At 49.6% G+C, this 19,891-nt stretch overlaps 1 protein-coding gene across 5 annotated transcripts in view; it reads left to right on the plus strand.

Moving 5' to 3' along the window:
* Positions 1–3,458: 3,458 nt before the first annotated feature.
* The window catches only part of GSG1L (GSG1 like), a gene marked incomplete at its 5' end in the record, with an annotated part of 225,505 nt that continues 209,072 nt past the window's right edge, over positions 3,459–19,891 (plus strand). For all 5 annotated transcript variants that reach the window (XM_081257939.1, XM_081257940.1, XM_081257943.1 and 2 more), the window contains one exon: positions 3,459–3,810. In XM_081257939.1, coding sequence (XP_081114065.1) covers positions 3,459–3,810 — 352 coding nt within the window. The remainder of the gene's footprint in view (positions 3,811–19,891) is intronic.

A 19,891-nucleotide genomic window follows, 5' to 3' on the forward strand; every position in this document is an offset into this window, starting at 1 on the left:
GAATCCTGCAGGCTCAGTTTAGCAAGAATCCCTCATCCTTGAAAGCCAATCAAGTTCCTCATTCCCCACTCCAGACAGCTTATCCTGCCGGGCCGCCTTCAGCAGGAATCCTGTCAAGTCACTTTAGCCAGAATCCCCCCAGCCCTGAGGTTTCCTCCGTCCACTGACCGCCCCCCTGCTCCGTGGCTATAAATCCCCTGTTGTCCCTGTGTTCAGAGTTCAGCCCAATCTCTCTCCTGTGGCAAAACTCCTTTTGCAGTGGTCCCTGAATAAAGGCTGCCTTACTGTCTTAACAAGTGTCATGAATAATTTTTCTTTAACACTTGTCCACACCGCAAGGCAACTGTAACATTATTTGAGGATAAAAATAGGTATCCTATCCAAGGGGCTTGCTCATGAGTTTGGATTCGGTTCCGGAAGGGTGTGTAGACACATGCAGTGGCTCCCTCTGGTGGCACAATCTCCACCCCCTCGTCCTTATCCTCACTTTGAGTACAAGGTCCAGGGCAACATCAGTCAGAACTCTGGAGCTTCCCCGCGCCCCGACCCCACCGGCTCCAGCTCAGCACAGGGCAGCTCTGTCCTTGCAGGAGCTCCTGCCAAACACCTCAAAGGCATCTTACACATCCCACCTCAGATCCTGCTCGACCTGCTTTTGAAAATTGACACAGATGCAGAACCTCGTTGCAACCACCCTGGTCTGAGCCGCTGGCATTACTTGCACGGATTCACTCACTAGCCCCCAGCTGGTCTCTGTTTCCCCCTTCTTAATTCAGCATCTAGAGTGGTCCTGTTATACTCCAAGTCAGATATGTCTCTCCTCTACTCAGAACCTCCCCAGGCTCCCACCCAACTCAGAGTAAATGCTGGAGTCCTTGTAACTGACTCCACACACCAGGACCTGTCCCCTCCCCCCATCACCTCTCTACTCTCCCTGCTCACTCATCTCCAGCCACGCTGCTTTCTCAGTTATCCCCTACCTCAGGGCCTTTGCACTGGCTGCTCCCTCTTCCTGGAACCTCCTTTCCTGGGATAACTCCATGGCCTGCTCCCACCCTCCTTCAAGCCTTTGCTCCAATGTCAACTTCCCAGTGAGATCTCCTTGAAGCCCTGATTTAAAATCACAGTCTGCTACCCTCACTTCTATCCTCCTCCCTGCTTTATTGTTCTCCCTGGCTCTTAACACCTGCCGACTCTACAACGTACTTATTAATGCTGCTCATGCTCTTTTCTCTCTGGTGCTGAGCATCCAATGGGCACTCAGAGAGTGGAAGAGTGTCTTAGATGGAAATTTCAAACCCCTCTGTGCTTCCTCTGGGTACTTAAGAGAGTGTGGTCCCTGAGACATATGTCACTTGGGCTCTCCCGGCTTTGAATGCCCAGGACAGGGTTCCCAGCCTGTAGGTCCCTGAGTGCTACACACATGCACATGAACCACCGTCTCAAGCCAACTTCTGAGGGACTGGTTTTCAAATGTGTACAGATACTCCTCCGATGAATATTGCTAGGCCGTTTAAAAGTCTCACTGAATTCTTTTCAGCTGTTTGGCCATGATGTATTTTCTCTCTCAACCAATACCCTCAATAATGAATGGAGGTCCTCCTCAAAATAGCTGGGGACGCCTTGCCTAGGGCCAGAAAAGGGATCTAATGAACAAGTCTGGAGACCCTTGGCCATCCTTCATATGGGTTCCTGCCAGGAACGCTGCCCACAATTATTCTCACCTACCCCCAGGCAAAGTAGCAGCAGCTGCCAGGGAGCACAGGCTCACCCACTAGAGTAAGGCAATTCATAATCCGCTAACCTTGAATTCTGCAAGCGCTGCCACTCCACGAGCAGGGGGTTGTTGGAGCATTTCTCAGCTTGGGCAGAATTCAGATGAGCTCTTGTAATCAACATGCAATTAACTGTTGCACATCCTGGGTATCCGGGCACCCTCTGCTTTGCAGTGTGACGGGGCTTCAGGGGACATGGTTATTTTAGAGCAGAGGTGGGGATGGAGCGTTCATAGTTGGGCAATCCCACCTTGCACAGGAGATCCTGAAAAGGTCTGTGCGAATTTAGTTCTCTGATCTTGGTTCAGATGTTAATAATAATAATAATGATGGCCAGTGTTTATTGAGCACCTACTATGTGCCAAGTGCTTTTTGCAGGTGTGAGCTCATTCCGACAGCCCAATATTCCTCCTCTCTTTTATAGACATGGAACTGAGACCCAGAAAGGTTTAGTACAATAACTTGTTCAAAGCCCACAGCTGGTCAAGCCCCAGGGTCGCCTGACCCCAAAGTCAGTATTCTTGACCTTTCTGTTCCCACCCCCCACCTTGGAGATTCTGGGTTGGCAGCCTCTGTAGGGCACCCCTGCCTGATAACTGCAACAACTTTGTGTCTGGTGTGGTACCTCCTTGGGTCCTACTGCTAAGGATCTCAGGTGGGTGGGGATGCCTGCATGGGGAAGTCCCATTCGTCATATCCAACACTTGGCATCCTGTGTGGCACACTTCTTTGCCACCCTTCGTGCTGTACCATGCCATGATAAGGAGCCCGGGTGACTGCAGCTTCATCCTGCCAGGGGAGCCTGTCCTGTTGGTTCACACAGCCCAAATCTCCCTGGGAGACCCCCAGGGGAAACACAAGCCCTTTAGACTCTACAACCCCGCATTTCTGGTGAGGTACCCCTCCTGACAGGTCCTGCAACTCCAGGATCAGTCATGAGGCATCCTTTTCAGTGGGCCCTGCTGCTTCTTGGGTGTGGGAAGCCCCAAAAACTCGACTCTGCAGCTCAGACTCTTTGGGGCTCCTTCTTCGGGCTCCCTACCGGGCCTCCGGGGGAGGGTGCTGCGGGTCCATGCTCCTCGTGGGGAGCCCCGGCAGGCTCTGCCCTTCTCTTCAGAGGGCGGGACTTCTCTGGTTCCTGTGTGAGATGACCCCTCCCGGCTGGTTTTGTTGCCTCACGTCCCTGGTGGGAAGCCTCTTTCTCCGAGAGCGCCTTCTGGCACTCTCTTTGCTTCTCAGACTCTCCACTCGGGTGCGGGTCTCTTTAGGGGGCGCCCTTCTCTGCCGGGCCCCCGCCAGCGCCCGGCGTGGGGCGCCCCCTCTCCCAGTGAGGGCGGGAACCAGAACAGTGTCGCCGGCCGCCTGCAGGTGTCTCCCCACGGAGGGGCGCGCGTCCCTGCGCCGTGGCCGCTGCCAGGCGCCAGCGGCTCCTCGCCGAGGTGCACTCGCGTTCCGGGCTCCGGGCGCGCAGGAGCCGCTCCGCCACCGCCCGCCCCCCGCGCCCCCCGTGCGCCGCGCCCCCACCCCGGGGGCGGGGGCATGGGCCAGCGCCGCGTCCGCCGCCGCCCATCGCAGGCGCCCGAGCCCCGGGGCGCGGCGGGCAGCGGCCGCTGACGCGGGGCGCCGGCTGCCAACTTCGCGCGCGGAGCTCCCCGGCGGCGCGGTCCCGGCGGCGCGGGCGGCATGAAGACGAATCGCCGCGGCCGAGCGCTCCTGGCCGTGGCCCTGAACCTGCTGGCGCTGCTCTTCGCTACCACCGCCTTCCTCACCACTCACTGGTGCCAGGGCACGCAGCGGGTGCCCAAACCGGTCTGCGGCCAGGGCGGGAGCGCCAACTGCCCCAACTCGGGCGCCAACGCCACTGCCAACGGCACCGCCGCCCCCGCCGCCGCCGCCGCTGCCGCCGCCGCCGCCGCGGGGAACGGCCCCCCTGGCGTCGCGCTCTACAGCTGGGAGACGGGCGACGACCGCTTCCTCTTCAGGAATTTCCACACCGGCATCTGGTACTCGTGCGAGGAGGAGCTCGGCGGGCTTGGTGAGTGAGCGGCGGCGCCCCGGGGCTCCGCTCCCGGCTCCCCCGGGCTGCGCGGCCCCGGCGCCCCAGACCCGAACCCGCGCTCCCTCCTCGCGCCCGGGCCGGGGGCCCGCGCCACCGCCGGGACGCCGTGCCCCGCGCTCCGCAGGCTCGGCCGAACGTTCGGGGGCGGGGAGCGCGGTGGGCAGGTCCGGGGGTATCGAATGATGGCGTTCGGGACGCTCCGCCGTTTCAAGGTTCGGGCAGAGCTCGTGCCCCTTGCGAGCCCCAGGCGCCTGTGGGGACGTCGCCGCGCCTTGGAGAGGCGCGTCTCCCGGCACCCACCCCGTTCCTTTCCGAGCCAGAACTCATCTCCATGCTCGCCCCTTCCCCCTCTTCGTTTCGCGGGGCACTGGCTACTCCCATCCATCTCTTCCCGCCTGGGGTGGCGGTGGTGTTGGCGCAGGGACTGTTGCTGTCAGCCGCCCCTTCCACCGCAGCTCCACAGAGCCAGAAGCCGAGGGGCTCGTTCTTCCACCCCCATCCCCAGCCCGCGCTAAACCGCTCCCGGACCGGGTTTGGGCAGCACGGGAGTGAGGAGTGGGGGCAGTCCGGTGGGTTCCCGGCAGGGAGCCCTTCGCGTCCCGGCCCCCGCCCGGGAGAATATGCGGCGGGAAAGCGGGACAGCTCGGCGAGGCTCGGATCAGAATTGGGGCGCGGGGTGGGGGGGCACTCTTCAGAAGGCAGATCAAACTGTTCCCTCGGCCTCGCACCCTTTCCTGGACCCGTCGCCGGAGGCAGCCAGGGTCGGAGTAAGTGTCCCCGAGGCAGGCATTGAGGCTAGGGCAGGGCTCAGGGGAAAGCTGCCTGGCAGTGGTTGTACCACATGCTGAGGATGCTGGTCCACACCACCCGGTACCTCCCAGACGATGTTGCTCCGAGTCCAAGTCTGGGGACCCTCTTGAGTTGAATTGACCTCTTTGCCCAAGGTTAAAACTCCCCGTGCCTGCCTAGCACTTTGATGTCAGCGTGGGCTATGTGTGTAGTCTCATGTAGACAGGAGTGGGCCACAACCGCTAGTTTGCCCTGAATACGGCGTTGGCCTGACTGGTTTAAAGGACAGAGGGAGGAAGGTGTGAAATAAACCCGGGGAGGCTGCTGCCTGCCTCTGCCTGGAATGCCCTTCCCCACATCTTCCCTGGCTGGCTCCTCCTGAGCTCCAATGGGACTTCCTGACCCGCCTTCCCAGGCCGGGTCCCTTCGAGAGAAGACCTCCCTATCCCCCTCTGGAGGCAGGGTCTCCCCATCTTTGTTTCTCATCACCATTTTTATCTCCCCCATCACACTTGGCACACCTGAAGTTTTCTGGGGGCATGCCTTTGGTCACCAGCTTCTTGTCCCCCTTACCCATAGGATGTCACTCCATGAGGGCAGGGTCCCAGCCGTCTTGTTCATTGCCATGCCCAGTCTCTGGGTACTGTCTAGTGCATAGAAGGTCTTCAATACCTATTTGCAGGATAAATGTTGGATGAGGCTTCGGGACCATGAACCAGAGGTTTCCCGGGGTGCTGCCTGCTCTGTCTTGCCTGTAGGGGTGCCCCACTGAACTTTTCTGGGACCACCTGCTTGATGCCGGCTGTCTGCCAAAGACACTCTGAATAGGGTCCCACCCCTGACCAGTTTCACCCCATCAGACTCACTTCTGGTGTGCACTCAGGACTTGAATTTTTACTCTGGGATGTAATAATAATAATAATTTAATGATTTAATAATAATTAACCTTAAAAGACATCTTGGCTAAAATTCCCTGCTTTCCGCTCAGCCCAATCCTCTCCCATGGAGGCCTCGGAATGCCTCGTCCTGGGAAATATATGCACCCTTTGGGGTAGGGTCCCCCTACCTCACCTCCGCCTCTCACCAAGTTTCTCCTTGGTGTAAAAACGCAGACTCCCTGCCCTTTCCTTTATGTACACACTTAAATACCATGCTCTGTCCTGCAGCGGAGTTGTCCTGTCTCTGCCCCACGGAGTGCCTGGGCCCTCAACTGGCCAGCTGAGCCTCTCAATTGTTTGAGGTCTCTCCTAGCTTCTTCCTGAAGGTCACGCCCCCCAACTCTTGCAGTTATTTCCCTGTAGCTTGTCTGTGTAGCTCCTCCAGGGCTTGATACAGGATGTTTAAAGCTAAGCATTAAAAATTTGTTAATTAAAAACAATGCTAGCTCACATTTATTGAGCCCTTCATGTGTACCAGACATTGTTAAAACTTCTCACGGGCCGGATCTTGTTGAATCCTTGCCAACACCCTTGTGGCAGGCACTTCTGTGGTGCCCATTTTTCAGATGAGGAATTTGAAGCTAAGAGAGGTTTTCCTCTGGCCTCACAGCTGATGAGGGGTCCTGAATTGTCTTCATGGGGCACAAAGGAATCAAAATGAAGTGATCAGGGAAGAGAAGGGTGCAGTTGGAGGTCAGAGAAAGGTGTGATCTGGGGGGCTCAGCATAAGACCCTCACCCCCAGTCCTTGGTTAGTAAAAACATTGATGGTTAGTTTGTTGGGTAAATAAACCAAACCCACAGTTTTCTCTTTCCTCTTGATCACTGTTGGCTAGAGATCGCCCCTCCCAGAAAATCACAATTTTCCTCCCTGGGAGCTTGGAAAATAGTTATCAGCCTGTCAGTGCTGGTGAGAAATTTGGGAGATCTGAGCCAAGCTTTGGATGGTTTCCCCCACTGATCCTACAGTGCCCAAATCCTGCCCCTCCACGGTCACGGTACTGAAAGGGTGTCAGGAGGTACCTGGCCTCAAACTTTTGTTGCTATGACAACCTTTCTTCTGGGTTCTGCGACCATTTTAAAATTTATTTTCTACTTGAAGAGAAAAAAAAAAACCCACCCCAACAGCCCTCCCCCCCGAACAAAATCCTGCCCTCCCCGCCAGAACATCGAGGACCAACTTCCTTCCCTCACACCCATGAAACTACAGGGAAGGCTTTCTTCCTTTCTCTGCATTTTATGTTCACTCCAATGAAAACACCAACCACGAAATCCTAACCTCTCCGTGAGAAGCAGCTGCTAAATGTTCCTTCCTCTCAAACGCCTGTTTGGTAATTTCTTTCTGTGCTCAGAAAAACCTCTTCCCATTCTGGGCAGCCACAGGGAAATCTAATAAACCCTTTTCCCACACGAAAAATCTACGGCGTTCACAAAGAAAACTGCAGCCTGTCCTAAACAGACACAATTTCCCCAGACCCGGCACAAAGGAAGCTTTTCTCCTTCCTCCAAGAAGGAGCATCAGTCTCCTTCAACAAACAGAAAGAGAAGTGTGGCCTCGACACAGAATTACCCCAAGCCCTTCACGCAGATTGCATTTCTCTTCTGGATTAGATGCTCGGAAGGCTCGGATGGGTGCAGGCGCAGGCACTGGGGTTGGAGGGGCAGCAGAGAAAGACCTGGAGGGTCACGAGTGAAGGTCTGGAGGCGGGCAGGTGGGTATGGCAGGCAGGTGGCTATGCTGACTGGGAGCACAGGTGATGTTGGACTTCAGTCTCAGGGAGTGTGTGTTTGAACCTCAGGAAATGGGTGGCTCCGGAGGCTTGATGGGGTGGCAGGGTCTAGGAGGGCTTGTGAGGGTGGCCGGCGGGAAGTGGGATTGGGGTGGCCAGAGAGAAGGGAGAGACCAGTCAGGGGGAGGAGGAGCTGGACGTTTGGTGTCCCGACTCTAGACCCACTCTCTCCCTGTCATGGGTGGGACAGTGCCCACTCTCTCTTGTGAAGGATGGATGCCATGTGCTGCCTCTTTTTAGCAATGTGGTTTGGGCGAGGGCCTCAGTTTGCTGCCCTGTAGAATGGGGTTAGGGAGATCAGAGCAACTAGCAGCTGCTCATGGTGCAAGGATTCAGTGAAATAGTGCAGGGAAGTGCCGGGTACCTGTTGGATGTATGAGTGCACCTGGTCACCTCTGGGCTGCCACCTGTCTGAGCCACCCACGTCTCTCCTGTGGACTTCTGCAGCAGCCTCCCCGCTTCCACCATTGCCCCCACCCCTGCCAGTCCCCTGTCCACCCTGCATCTGAGTAATCGTCAGATCCTGTCTCCCCTTTGCACAGCCCCCCTCTGACAACTGCCCCTCCCCCCCACTTAGAGTCAAAGCCACATCCTCCCCAAAGCTTGAGGCCCTGCGTGAAGGTGGCCCTCAGCCCCTCCCCGGCTACATGGCCTCTCTGCCCCTCTGGGGTCCTCTCCTTCTCCCACCTGGTCGCTGGCTTCTGCCACACTGGCTCCTGACACCAAGCACACTCCACCTCAGTGCCTTTGCACTGCCTTTCCCTCTTCCTGGAATGCTCTTCCCCCAGTTGGCCAAAAGACTGTTTCTGGAAACTTCTTGAAGTCAGCTCTTTCCCAGCACCCCATTCAATATTGATCTCCCGACACTTCTGCTGCTTGATTTTTCTGCTAGCATTTGCCACCACTGACTTTTCCTCAGTGTTCCTCATTTGTTTTGTGTGTGGTCCACCAGCTCCGTGAAGGTAGATGGAGGTTGAGTTTGTGTTGTTTCACGGCTGGCTCCCCAGTGCTCAGGACACTGGCAGCAGTGGGTGTTCAGTCAGCATTTGTGGGATGGATGTTGGTTGTTATGTCTGTTGTTCTTTGTGTCCAGTTCTCTGCCAGGCTCTAAGTGTCTTCTTATGCTGCAGGGCAGCAGGGGGCCCGGCCGGGGACCCCTCCTCTTCCGCTGAGGCTTCTGCTACATCTACCCCTCCTTACACACACACACACACACACACACACGCATGAGTGTGGGGCGGGCCCATAGCCCCTCAGGAGAAGACCCCTGCCACCCCCCTGGGTTTCTTGCTTCCCCTTCATTTCTACAGAAACCCCCAGCTCTTCTGTCCGTCCCTTATATCATGCTGCTACATTTTCACAAGTATGAGGATGCATGTGATGTCCCCAACCTGGGGACTTCTGGCGCTTGGGAATACCTTGGTGTAATATTAGACAGGCCAGGAGCAGCTGATACATGAAGAGTTGGACTTTGAAGGGCATGGCTTGAGCCCCCCAAAGTGTTACTTCCTTTTGTTCCCATAACAGCCCTATGAGGTAGGTGCCATGGTTACACCCGATGAGGAAACTGAGGCACAGAGAGGTGAAGTGACTTGTTCAAGGTCACACAGCTTCCAAGTGGCAGAGTTGTGATATGCAGAAGGCTCCAGAGCCTGGCTCTTGCCTGCAGTGCTGTGCTGCACCCCGTCCCCCCCCAACCCAGTTCATGCAGCCTCCCCAGGCACCTCCAAGAGGCCTCATTGAGAAGGGCGCTGCACCAGGTGTCTTGAACCCTGGGTTCAAGTCCAGCCTTCAGTGCCAACTTGCTGAGTGACTTTAAACAAGTCACACTCCCTCTCTCTGTGGCCTTTTCTTTCCTTACGTGTAAAATGAGGGTTTGGTTTTGTTTTTTGTCTGGTTGATGGAGGCGGCAGAGCCCCCCATGACCACAGGCCTTGTGGTCAGACAGTTCAGGCTCCAGCCCCCATGCCACCACTCACCTGCTGTGTAACCTCTGGCAGGGGCTTGCCCTCTCTGGGCCTCAGTTTCCTTGGCTGGGACAAGAGGACGATGATATCTGCTTCATGATAGTGTCCTTGGAGTTAAAGCAGATAACGTGGATGCTTGGCTGGTACACAGCAATCACTCAATAATGGAGCTTTCGGTGACCTGACCTCGTGTCAGAGGCTGCAGACCCATGGCCATCGGGTCAGATCCAAACTGTCCGTCTGTTTGTTTGGCCCTGCAGTGTCTTCAGCATCTTTGAATAAGTTGCCAATATTTGAAAATTGAGACACTTCACAGAAACATCTGGATTTATAGCTTTTCTCAAAAACCTGGCAGATCCATCAGCGCTGGGCCCAGGTTCCTGTGCGAGTGGCAGCTGCCCCTTCTGGGAGTCCATTGCCCGCCTCTCCTCACTACTGAGGTAAACTTTGCCACCTTCCAGGCGCTCAGGACCCAAGCCTTGGGGTCCTCCTTGGTGCCTCTTGCTCCCACATCCCACGTCTCATCCATGGGTGAATCCTGCCAGCTCTTCAGTCAGAATCCAGCCCCTGCCTGATCACGTTCCTCCAGCTCTGCCCTGGCTGGGCCCCTGGTGCCTCTCCCCTGGACTAGGGCAGTAGCCCCTCCCTGGGCTCCCTGCTCCTGCCCTTGGCCCCCACCATCTGTTCTCCACCCAGCAGCCAGAGGAATCCTGTTAAATCCGAGTCAGGTCACTTCCCTCCACTGCTCAGGGCCCTCCTGTGCATCCCATCTCACTCAGTTACAGCCAAACATCCTCCAAAGCCTGTGGGCCCTTTGAAATTTGCCCCTATTGCCTCTCTGACCATCTCTCCCCGCAACTGCTCTGGTCCAGCCATACCAGCCTCCTTGCTGGTCCTTGAACAGGCCAAGACCTCCTGCCTCAGGGCCTTTGCACTTGCTGTTCCTTCTGTGTGGGAACTCTTCTCCCAGATGTCTGACAGCTCCCTACCTTCTCAGGCAGGTCTCTGCTCAAATGTCCTCTTCTCAGTGAGACCTTCCCAGACCACACGATGTATATCAGTGACCTCACCACCCCCAAGCACTTCTCCCTCCCTCCTTATTCCCCCATCACTCTGATTATTGTCTTACCCACTACATATCACACTCATTTATCTTCTTTCTTTCATTAAAAAAAAATTTAAAAATTTTTTATTGGAGTATAGTTGATTTACAATGTTGTGCTAGTTTCTGCTCTACAGCAAAGTGAATCAGTTATACATATACATATATCCACTCTTTTTAAGATTCTTTTCCCATATAGGTCATTACAGAGTATTGATCGAGTTCCTGTGCTAAACCGTAGGTCCTTATTAGTTATCTATTTTATATATAGTAGTGTGTATATGTCAATCCCAATCTCCCAATTTATCCCTGCCCCCCTTTCCCCCTTGGTGACCATAAGTTTGTTTTCTATACCTGTGACTCTGTTTCTGTTTTTCACTTGTCTTCTTTTTTATGTCTCTGCCCTGCATGGATGCTAGCTCCATGGTGGCAGGACTTGGTCCATTTCACGTAATGCCATATCCCAGAAACTAGATGAGCTGGCATTGAGTAAGGGTTTGGTGAATACTTGTTGAAAGCATTTGGGATTCTAGGACCTTCTCAGGACTTGTGTGTGCAGTGAGAGGCCCCAAGCTCTGTGCCCATCATTCCCATGGACTTGTCAGATGTTCTTTCTGCCCTCTTCCCTCCCCTGTTCTGCTCCCAAGAAGAGGTATTTAGTGGGCTGCTGTGAAGGGCTGAGGGGGTTCACTGTGGTCATCCTCCCTGTTTAAATGCTGGGGTACCAGACTCAGAACCATCTTGCAGGAATGCTGTGACCTCGGGCCTCTGTGCTGCCTGTGGGACCATCCGTGGTGGTTAAGCTCTTCTGGTCCCAAGTGATAGAAGCAGACTCAGGCCACTTAAGGATAAAGGGGAGTTTTAAAGAAGGATGCTGCTGCTGCCTACAGAATCCAGGCAAAGGCCTCGGAGGTCAGAGCCGGGACCTCCTGGGCTCCTGGAGGCCAGAGTTGATGAGTCCTCCCTCAGGTCTAGAGCCACCAACTAAAATCCTACAGGGACCAGATTGGAAACCAAAGAGAGTAAACATACAGGGAGTGGAGGGGACTGTGGGGAACCGGGAGCAGCTGCCTGGCCTAAAGCGGCAGCTACTGTTCAGCTCCAGGTGACCATTATCATTGGGGGAGGGGAGCCCACGTGGTGCCAAGTTGTCCATTTTGTCAACACTCTAGGTTTTTATACCAAACCTCTTTTTTTTAGTAAGAATTGATACCTGCCACTTTTATTTGTTTTATTCTTTCTCTGTTAGGAAAACATTAACAGGAGATGGATATTTATTAATAAAATAATACATTTGTAGATGAGTGGTTATTATAAGAGCAATTGAAATAATATAGTTTTATTAAATCATGGAAATAGATGAACGGAAACTTACTTATATTAAAAATTGTAGATGTTACATTTTTAAAAATTTAGCTAAGTTGTTGAGGTATATTAGCTTGCTTTTATTTAAAATTTTTGAAAAATTGAAAATATTTCAAGTGTAATTTCTCAAATTTTGTTTTGACATATATACCAAACTTTTTGATGGTTGAAATTTGGCAATGAATTCAATTAAAAATAAGAAGCCCGCTCTGCAGGCCCAAAGCCAACACTTATGAGGGGTGAGCAGACCCTGTCCTGCCAGTTTGCAACTTCTAGGCCAGAGCTCTGTTGTTCATGTGATTGGAGTCCCAGCTCCTTGTTTCCATGGTTATTGGTTCATGGTCTTGAGAGACAGTCTGATTGGACAGTGTGGTGCTGGTGGCCATGATGGCTGGTCCAGTCTGCTCTGTTCTGGGAGTGGAGATGTAGGATTACACAGCTCCATCCTGTGGATAGAGGGAAGGGGAAGCCAGGGGAATAGGTAGGGGCTTGGGCAGACATCCCCAAAGGAGTCGACCCTGTTAGGCAGGACACCAGGACTCACTGAAAGTGAGGGTAACTCACCTGAAATGGGCTTAAGAAAACAAACAAACAAACAATTTATGGTCGCTCTTTTTTTTTATTTTTTAATACAGCAGGTTCTTATTAGTCATCAATTTTATACACATCAGTGTATACATGTCAATCCCAATCACCCAGTTCATCACACCACCATCCCCACCCCCCCGTGGCTTTCCCCACTTGGTGTCCATACATTTGTTCTCTACATCTGTGTCTCAACTTCTGCTCTGCAAACCGGTTAATCTGTACCATTTTTCTAGGTTCCACATACATGCGTTAATATACGATATTTGTTTTTCTCTTTCTGACTTACTTCACTCTGTATGATGGTCTCTAGAACCATCCACGTCTCAACAAATGACCCAATTTCGTTCTTTTTTATAGCTGAATAATATTCCATTATGTACTACATCTTCTTTATCCATTCATCTATCGATGGGCATTTAGGTTGCTTCCATGACCTGGCTATTGTAAATAGTGCTGCAATGAACATTGGGGTGCATGTGTCTTTTTGAATTATGGTTTTCTTTGGGTATATGCCCAGTAGTGGGATTGTTGGGTCATATGGTAATTCTATTTTTAGTTTTTTAAGGAACCTCCATACTGTTCTCCATAGTGACTGTATCAATTTACATTCCCCCCAACAGTGCAAAAGGGTTCCCTTTTCTCCACACCCTCTCCAGCATTTGTTGTTTGTAGATTTTCTGATGATGCCCATTCTAACTGGTGTGAGGTGATACCTCATTATAGTTTTGACTTGCATTTCTCTAATAATTAATGATGTTGAGCAGCTTTTCTTTCATGTGCTTCTTGGCCATCTGTATGTCTTCTTTGGAGAAATGTCTATTTAGGTCTTCTGCCCATTTTTGGATTGGGTTGTTTGTTTCTTTAATATTGAGCTGCATGAGCTGTTTATATATTTTGGAGATTAATCCTTTGTCTGTTGATTCGTTTGCAAATATTTTCTCCCATTCTGAGGGTTGTCTTTTCATCTTGTTTATGGTTTCCTTTGCTGTGCAAAGGCTTTGAAATTTCACTAGGTCCCATTTGTTTACTTTTGTTTTTATTTCCATTACTCTAGGAGGTGGATCAAAAAAGATCTTGCTGCGATTTATGTCAAAGAGTGTTCTTCCTATGTTTTCCTCTAAAAGTTTTATAGTGTCTGGTCTTACATTTAGGTCTCGAACCCATTTTGAGTTTATTTTTGTGTATGGTGTTAGGGAGTGTTCTAATTTCATTCTTCTACATGTAGCTGTCCAGTTTTCCCAGCACCACTTATTGAAGAGACTGTCTTTTCTCCATTGTATATCCTTGCCTCCTTTGTCATAGATTAGTTGACCACAGGTGCATGGGTTTATCTCTGGGCTTTCTATCTTGTTCCATTGATCTACGTTTCTGTTTTTGTGCCAGTACCATATTGTCTTGATTACTGTAGCTTTGTAGTATAGTCTGAAGTCAGGGAGTCTGATTCCTCCAGCTCAGTTTTTTTCCCTCAAGACTGCTTTGGCTATTTGGGGTCTTTTGTGTCTCCATACAGATTTTAAGACTTTTTATTCTAGTTCCATAAAAATGCCATTGGTAATTTGATAGCAATTGCATTGAATCTGTAGATTGCTTTGGGTAGTATAGTCATTTTCACAGTATTGATTCTTCCAATCCAAGAATGTGGTATATCTCTCCATCTGTTGCTATCATCTTTAATTTCTTTCATCAGTGTCTTATAGTTTTCTGCATACAGGTCTTTTGTCTCCCTAGGTAGGTTTATTCGTAGGTATTTTATTCTTTTTGTTGCAATGGTAAATGGGAGTGTTTCCTTAATTTCTCTTTCAGACTTTTCATCATTAGCGTATAGGAATGCAAGAGATTTCTGTGCATTAACTTTGTATCCTGCAACTTTACCAAATTCATTGATTAGCTCTAGTAGTTTTCTGGTGGCATTTTTAGGATTCTCTATGTATAGTATCATGTCATCTGCAAACAGTGACAGTTTTACTTCTTCTTTTCCAATTTGTATTCCTTTTATTTCTTTTTCTTCTCTGATTGCCGTGGCTAGGACTTCTAAAACTATGTTGAATAGTAGTGGTGAGAGTGGACATCCTTGTCTTGTTCCTGATCTTAGAGGAAATGCTTTCAGTTTTTCACTATTGAGAATGATGTTGGCTGTGGGTTTATTGTATATTGCCTTTATTATGTTAAGGTAGGTTCCCTCTATGCCCACTTTCTGGAGAGTTTTTATCATAAATGGGTGTTGAATTTTGTCAAAAGCTTTTTCTGCATCTATTGAGATGATCATATGGTTTTTATTCTTCAGTTTGTTAATATGGTGTATCACATGGGTTGATTTGCATATTTTGAAGAATCCTTGCATCCCTGGGATAAATCCCACTTGATCATGGTATATGATCCTTTTAATGTGTTGTTGGATTCTGTTTGCTAGTATGTTGTTGAGGATTTTTGCATCTATATTCATCAGTGATATTGGTCTATAATTTTCTTTTTTTTGTAGTATCTTTTTCTCGTTTTGGTATCAGGGTGATGGTGGCCTCATAGAATGGGTTTGGGAGTGTTCCTTCCTCTGCAAGTTTTTGGAAGAGTTTGAGAAGGATGGATGTTAGCTCTTGTCTAAGTGTTTGATAGAATTCACCTGTGAAGCCATCTGGTCCTGGACTTTTGTTTGTTGGGAGATTTTTAATCACAGTTTCAATTTCATTACTTGTGATTGGTTTGTTCATATTTTCTATTTCTTCCTGGTTTAGTCTTGGAAGGTTATACTTTTCTAAGAATTTGTCCATTTCTTCCATGTTGTCCATTTTATTGGCATAGAGTTGCTTGTAGTAATCTCTTAGGATGCTTTGTATTTCTGTGGTGTCTGTTGTAACTTCTCCTTTTTCATTTCTAATTTTATTGATTTGAGTCCTCTCCCTCTTTTTCTTGATGAGTCTGGCTAATGGTTTATCAATTTTGTTTATCTTCTCAAAGAACCAGCTTTTAGTTTTATTGATCTTTGCTATTGTTTTCTTTGTTTCTATTTCATTTATTTCTGCTCTGATATTTATGATTTCTTTCCTTCTGCTAACTTTGGGTTTTGTTTGTTCTTCTTTCTCTAGTTCCTTTAGGTGTAAGGTTAATTGTTTATTTGAGATTTTTCTTGTTTCTTGAGGTAGGCTTGTATCGCTGTAAAATTCCCTCTTAGAACTGCTTTTGCTGCATCCCATAGGTTTTGGATCATCATGTTTTCATTGTCATTTGTGTGTAGGTATTTTTTAATTTCCTCTTTGATTTCTTCAGTGATCTCTTGGTTGTTTAGTAACGTATTGTTTAGCCTCCATGTGTTTGTGTTTTTTACGTTTTTTCCCCTGTAATTCATTTCTAATCTCATAGCGTTGTGGTCAGAAAAGATGCTTGATATGATTTCAATTTTCTTAAATTTACTGAGGCTTGATTTATGACCCAAGGTGTGATCTATCCTGGAGAATGTTCCGTGGGCACTTGAGAAGAAAGTGTAATCTGCTGTTTTTGAATGGAATGTCCTATAAATATCAATTAAATCTATCTGGTCTATTGTGTCATTTAAAGCTTCTGTTTCCTTACTTATTTTCATTTTGGATGATCTGTCCATTGGTGTAAGTGAGGGGTTAAAGTCCTCCACTATTATTGTGTCACTGTCGATTTCCTCTTTTAGAACTGTTAGCAGTTGCCTTATGTATGGAGGTGCTCCTGTGTTGGGTGCATGTATATTTATAATTGTTATATCTTCTTCTTGGATTGATCCCTTGATCATTATGTAGTGTCCTTCCTTGTCTCTTGTAACATTCTTTATTTTAAAGTCTATTTTATCTGATATGAGTATTGCTACTCCAGCTTTCTTTTCTTTCTTTCTTTTTTTTTTTTTTTTGCATTACGCGGGCCTCTCACCGTTGTGGCCTCTCCCGTTGCGGAGCACAGGCTCCGGATGTGCAGGCTCAGCGGCCATGGCTCATGGGCCTAGCCGCTTCACGGCATGTGAGATCTTCCCGGACTGGGGCATGAACCCATGTCCCCTGCATCAGCAGGCGGACTCTCAACCATTGCGCCACCAGGGAAGCCCCCAGCTCTCTTTTGATTTCCATTGGCATGGAATATCTTTTTCCATCCCCTCACTTTCAGTCTGTATGTGTCCCTAGGTCTGAAGTGGGTCTCTTGTAGACAGCATATAGATGGGTCTTGTTTTTGTTTCCATTCAGCAAGCCTGTGTCTTTTGGTTGGAGCATTTAATCCATTCACGTTTAAGGTAATTATTGATATTTATGTTCCTGTGACCATTTTCTTAATCGTTTTGGGTTTGTTTTTGTAGGTCCTTTTCTTCTCTTGTGTTTCCCACTTAGAGAAGTTCCTTTAGCATTTGTTGTAGAGCTGGTTTGGTGGTGGTGCTGAATTCTCTTAGCTTTTGCTTGTCTGTAAAGCTTTTGATTTCTCCATCGAATCTGAATGAGATCCTTGCAGGGTAGAGTAATCTTGGTTGTAGGTTCTTCCCTTTCATCACTTTAAGTATATCATGCCACTCCCTCTGTCTTGTAGAGTTTCTGCTGAGAAATCAGCTGTGAACCTTATGGGAGTTCCCTTGTATGTTATTTGTCATTTTTCCCTTGCTGCTTTCAGTAGTTTTTCTTTGTCTTTAATGTTTGCCAGTTTGATTACTATGTGTCTCGGTGTGTTTCTCCTTGGGTTTATCCTGTATGGGACTTGCTGCGCTCCCTGGACTTGGGTGGCTATTTCCTTTCCCATGTTAGGGACGTTTTCGACTATAATCTCTTCAAATATTTTCTCTGGTCCTTTCTCTCTCTCTTCTCCTTCTGGGAGCCCTATAATGCGAATGTTGTTGTGTTTAATGTTGTCCCAGAGGTCCCTTAGGCTGTCTTCATTTCTTTTCATTCTTTTTTCTTTATTCTGTTCCGCAGCAGTGAATTCCACCATTCTGTCTTCCGGGTCACTTATCCGTTCTTCTGCCTCAGTTATTCTGCTATTGATTCCTTCTAGTGTAGTTTTCACTTCAGTTATTGTATTGTTCATCTCTGTTTGTTTGTTCTTTAATTCTTCCAGGTCTTTGTTAAACATTTCTTGCATCTCCTCGATCTTTGCCTCCATTCTTTTTCCGATGTCCTGGATCGTCTTCACTATCATTATTCTGAATTCTTTTTCTGGAAGGTTGCCTATCTCCACTTCATTTAATTGTTTTTCTGGGGTTTTATCTTGTTCTTTCATCTGGTACATAGCCCTCTGCCTTTTCATCTTTTCTATGTTTCTGTGAATGTGGTTTTTGTTCCACAGGCTGCAGGATCGTATTTCTTCTTGCTTCTGCTGTCTGCCCTCTGGTGGATGAGGCTATCTAAGAGGCTTAAGCAAGCTTCCTGATGGGAGGGACTGGTGGTGGGTAGAGCTGGGTGTTGCTCTGGTGGGCAGAGCTCAGTAAAACTTTAATCTGCTTGACTGCTGATGGGTGGGGCTGGGTTCTCTCCCTGTTGGTTGTTTGGCCTGAGGCATCCCAGAACTGGAGCCTACCCGGCTCTTTGGTGGGGCTAATGACAGACTCTGGGAGGGTTCACCCCAAGGAGTACTTCCCAGAACTTCTGCTGCCAGTGTCCTTGTCCTCACGGTGAGCCACAGCCACCCCCTGCCTCTGCAGGAGACCCTCCAACACTAGCAGGTAGGTCTGGTTCAGTCTCCCATGGGGTCACTGCTCCTTCCCCTGGATACTGATGCGCACACTACTTTGTGTATGCCCTCCAAGAGTGGAGTCTCTGTTTCCCCCAGTCCTGTCAAAGTCCTGCAATCAAATCCCACTAGGCTTCAAAGTCTGATTTTCTAGGAATTCCTCCTCCCATTGCCAGACCCCCAGGTTGGGAAGCCTGACGTGGGGCTCAGAACCTTCACTCCAGTGGGTAGACTTCTGTGGTATAAGTGTTCTCCAGTCTGTGAGTCACCCACCCAGCAGTTATGGGATTTGATTTTACTGTAATTGCACCCCTCCTACCGTCTCATTGTGGCTTCTCCTTTGTCTTTGGATGTGGGGTATCTTTTTGGGTGAGTTCCAGTGTCTTCCTGTTGATGATTGTCCAGCAGTTACTTGTGATTCTGGTGTTCTCACAAGAGGGAGTGAGAGCACATCCTTCTACTCCAGCATCTTGGTTCCTCTCCTATGGTCGCTCTTGATAGAAAGTCTCCTAAGAAAAGTCCGGGGTTGTGTCATGGCTGGATCCCAGTGTTACTGGGAATTTCTCTTTCCAGCCCTTGGCTCTGCCTTCTTCTGGGTTAGCTTTATTCTCAAGTACACTCTCCCACTGTGGTCAGCCCCAAAAGCTTTGAGCTTACCTCCTGTCCTTCCAGTAACTTCAGGGGAAAAAGAGATCCTCCTCCCCAAAGTTCCAAACAAAAGTCCCAGAACTGGTTCTCATTGGACCAACTTGGACTGAACTGATGGGTGTAGCCAGAGGGTAGATGGTGTTGATGAGGATGGGTCCCCCTGAGCCATGAGGCCTGAGAGTGGAAGAGGGATATGTCAGTTGGCCCTTGCCTCAGCAATGCTGTGTAACAGCAAAACCTCAGGGGCAGACAATTGTAAGCATTTACTTAGCTCAAGAGTCTGTGGGTCCACATTTAGGCCCAAATGTTAGGGCCTAAATGTTAGGTAACTCACATGTGTTCTGGTCGCTGGCTCTTGGCTGGAGTGAAGGAGGCAGGTGGGCCAAGTGCCTCTTGTCCCTCAACAGGCTGGCCTGGGCGTGTTCTCAGGTGGTGTCAGAGAGGTAAAAGCCAGAGCAAGCCAAATTGTGCAGGCGCTTTTCAAGCCTCTGCTTACGTCACATTTACTTATATCCCATTGGCCAAAGCAAATCACGCGGCTGAGCCTGGAGTCACTGTCGGGGGGCACCACAGAGTTATAATGGCCAAGGGCATGGATACAGGAGGGGTGAAGAATTGGGACCATTAAAGCAATCACTGTATCGTAGGTGGTTCGTCAACATCGGGGACTTGTCCCAGTAAGAGGGGAAATAGACGCTGGTCAGATAAGAACGACAGATGCCCCCTACTTACACAAGGATACATCTGGGGACTGAAGGAGTTTGTGGCCATGCCCTCCATCCCTGGCCTAATTCCTTTTTAGCCAAGACACTACAGCTGTTCTTGAGTCAGAGGTTCTTAATTGTGTGGGGCTCTGGGGCTCTGTGATGCTGGGATGAAACCAGGGGCCTCTATCCAGAGAAATGCGTCCCCCTAAACACACAATTTGGCCTACAGTTTCCCGAGGCCCACACTGGAGACCACACCAGGTTGAGAACCTCTGATTCATCTGGTGTTTCCCAAAGTTGGCTGTGCCCCAGAGTCATCTAGAGAACTTGTTAAAATACAGATTCCCAGAGTCTTGCCCTTGGACTTACTGCTGGATGGGTCCGGGGTGAGGTCCAGGGATCTGTATTTCCGCAGGGGGTTCCAGAGCACTGCAGGCATGGGCTCCAGTGTTCCCACCCAGGCCTCTCCTTCTGCATCTGGGACGGAGGCGGCAGGCAGG

This window comes from Mesoplodon bidens (genome assembly GCF_964165515.1).
Source record: "Mesoplodon bidens genome assembly, chromosome: 15".
NCBI classification, from domain to species: Eukaryota; Metazoa; Chordata; class Mammalia; order Artiodactyla; family Ziphiidae; genus Mesoplodon; species Mesoplodon bidens.